Genomic DNA, 3,299 nt, shown 5'->3' on the forward strand with positions numbered 1-3,299 from the left:
ATAATTGTTTATGTAAATGCTGAATTTAAATGTCTTGTAAAAAAAGCCCCAAACCTGTATTATAGAAAATGTGACTATATAATAGAGTTCATATGTTGACAAAAAAAATCAATGCTTTGTGTCTTGTACTGTCTGCAGTTAAATTATTTGTGCAATATTTAAAATTCTTTTCAGTCATCCTTTTATTTAAGTTTTTGCTAAACGGTGGATCATTTTACTTGTAAACAGTAGCAGAAACGATGATTGTTACCTCATGAGACAGCACTGGAAGGCATGAGTTTTACTAAAGCAGCCCTTGACTCATAAACTCTGTATACCTATGAAAATGACATGAGAAGTCTTTCTTAAGTGTTCTTAATATGAGTTTTTCTAAAATCTCATCAGTTAATTTTTAATAACAAAATAGCAGTGGCTTGCTGTCTGAAGCAATTGGTGGATTTTTTTATGACAGGAAAATCTCATGTTTGTACTCGCAATACCTGACCACATTAGGATGATAATTCTCTGTTCTTAGATAAATCAGATTAGTCTGACTATTTCACACTAAGTCCTGTAAAGCAGAGTGTGAGACTCAGATGAGACTTTTTAAATTGCAGCTTCATTGTCTGTTGTTTGTGTTGTCTCAGAAGCTGTCTAGAGACAGCAGCTCTGCTTGTAATTCTAACTGTGTTTAATTTTAACACCATAAATCTGAAATATTCAATATTTATTCTAGGGTTGGATGATGAGTTTTAACAGTAGCTAAAATGGTTCAGAAGAATGCAGAAAAATGATTATTTTTTTTTAAATTAATTGCTGCTGCTCTCACGGTTCCTTGTATATAAGTAGCAAGGCTTAGATTTTTTTCCATAATTGTACTGTGACTTAATATAGTTTTCAAGCAAGTCTCCAGTGGCTGCAAAGTATTTCTCATGCCATTCCTTAAGCAAGGTATTGGTCAAATAGTGTCCACGTGGCATGACGTTGAGCTGCATTTTCAGTAATGTCAGAGGAAACATTTGAATTGGACTCTTGGGAATGCTGAGAATCGGAGGAAGAAGCTTGCGCCTTCCTCTCTGCATTCCAGACAGAAAATGTTTTGCTACATCTCAGAACCGTAGCTGTGATATAGGTACTCCTGTGAAATACTCAGCAGTTGAAATTCTTTGCTTGTCATACCATTGCCTCTATTGTAAGAGGTTTCTGCCACATCTGTGTGCATTGTAATGTGTGTTGGAGAACTCTCTTCCTGCTTGCATATTCAGTGGACTGAGAGAGACAAAGGATGTGAACGATGAGAAATTGTTTCTGGAGAAAAGCCTCTTGGTAATATGACTTTTCTACGGGTGTTAGGGATTTATTCCTCATTGGGAGAACAGTTAGTCACTGAAGTTACACAGGCAAGGGTATGCTCATGGAAAAGCCTAGTTCAGTTTGAGTTTCAGGCAGTTATTCTGAGGATTTCAATAAAGCCATAGAGCAATAACACTAAAATAATTTGTCTTACCTCTTACTGTCTTAGTTTTAGTTTTGGAAACCAAGGTGAAACCATTTTTCTTCTAAAAAAAATTCAGAATTTAACACTTTGTTTTCATATTGAAGCATGGTTGGTTGCTCTAAGTTTAAAAGAAAAAAACCCAAATCCACACAAAAAAACCCCAACACACTCCATATAGAAGCACTTGTTGGAACTTAACTGATTTTCTGTCTGTTAGAATTATGATGTGCAAATATTAGAGGTTCAGTCTTTTCTTAAGAAAAGGAAACTTCGTGATGGTGAAAGATTAGAAATTCTATTAAGCTTTTATCTTATCTACTGCAGCGAATCAATAAATTGCTGATTTTTGCCACTTTTTTTTTGCAGTCTTGGTAGACAAATGCAGGACTAAAAAAAAAAAAATATCCTTTGAACTTTTATTTGGAACCTTTTGCTGCCAGTGCTTTTGAAGGGAATGTTTCTTGTGCAGTGCATGAGTGGATACTCCTTAAGGGCTGACACAGGTGCCGTTTTGAATATATCTCAGACTAGCTTGGGTAAATGGGAAATTTTAACATGCAGTCAGCATTAACTGTTTTAGATATACAAGCATTTCTCTGAATATTAGATTTTTAAATTTTACAAAAGTAGATGTAAATACTTCTATTGACTATTTTTGGATTCTTTACTATCACATGAGACTCAGATGGCCTACTGTGTCTTAATCATCAAAGCCTTAGGAAACAAAGTGGCTGTTGGAAGATAATGTAGGCTTTAACGTGTTCTGTTTTGATCATCTTTGATATAAAACTTGTATGCCTGTTTTGAAGAAACATTAAGATTAATGTCTGCTCAGACACCTTAACTTCATTGCTATTACTGAGATTGCCTAGAAAGGTAATATGCAAAAGGAAAGGACTTAGGGCAGAATACTAATGTCCACTTCTGTTTAAATTTGTTATTTTAGAATATTCCTTACGAAAGCAACTAATTTATACCTCATTTTCACTGCATATGCAAGTATGAAGAAATGCTATTTAAAGGCTTGCTCGGAGTTCAGAGGGAGCTTATTTGTAGCCTGTGGCGGGTAACGGAAAGGGCTCCGTTAAGGTGATGAGTTTGGATGAGGCGTAGAGCCTGCTGGTCCTCGCTTCTCTGGGCGTTGCGTTTTTCCTTTATCAATGCAGGAAACAGTGTCCAAAATCCTGCGTATCCATACATGAGAGAGAGGGTTAGCTCTGTTAATTTTGCTTTTTTTTTTTTTTTGTCCTGCTACAAGTTTGTTGCAGTTTATGTCCGTATGTTTTACTAAGGGCTATAAAGATCCTGAATATGAAACAAAATGGATTATTGCACGGTAAAGTGGGAACCCTTGATTTCTGGTTGTAAAATGTGTATAAACTGTAAAAAGCATGGGTCAGGGTAAAATAAAATTTTGTGCTAAGAGCGTGCTTTGGTTCTCTTTTGAGAAAAGGCTTAAAAATAGTTTTGGGGTGGGCGGGCGCGTATGAACGGAAAACACTGCTGAGGTTGGGATATATCAAATATAGTTTGAATTCTGTACAAACGCCAGGTAAAATCTTGCGGGGCCGTGGGTATTTAGGTGCCAGAGGCCGGTTTATTTATAAACGCGCTGCAGTAACGGGATTAAAGGTAATGTGAAATGTAGACCGATTTCCTTTATTCCCGTATAAAGGGCTGCCCGGCTCGGGGGGGGGGTGTCTCCCGTAAAGGCAGCGCAGGAGCGGTGCCGTGAGCCCGACCGGCGCCTCAGAGCGAAGCGGGGGGTTCGTTACCCTCTCCGCTTCCCAGTGTGGCAGTCCCTGAAGCGGCAGCGGGGGGG

At 37.8% G+C, this 3,299-nt stretch overlaps 1 protein-coding gene across 1 annotated transcript in view; it reads left to right on the forward strand.

The window, feature by feature from the left end:
* The window catches only part of TMF1 (TATA element modulatory factor 1), an 18,879-nt gene extending 18,144 nt beyond the window's left edge, over window positions 1-735 (forward strand). Inside the window, exon 19 of the mRNA XM_009883619.1 lies at window positions 716-735. Coding sequence (XP_009881921.1) covers window positions 716-735 — 20 coding nt within the window. The remainder of the gene's footprint in view (window positions 1-715) is intronic.
* The last annotated feature ends 2,564 nt before the right edge of the window (window positions 736-3,299 follow it).

The sequence above is a fragment of the Charadrius vociferus genome, unplaced genomic scaffold (assembly GCF_000708025.1).
Source record: "Charadrius vociferus isolate BGI_N301 unplaced genomic scaffold, ASM70802v2 scaffold324, whole genome shotgun sequence".
Lineage (NCBI taxonomy): Eukaryota > Metazoa > Chordata > Aves > Charadriiformes > Charadriidae > Charadrius > Charadrius vociferus.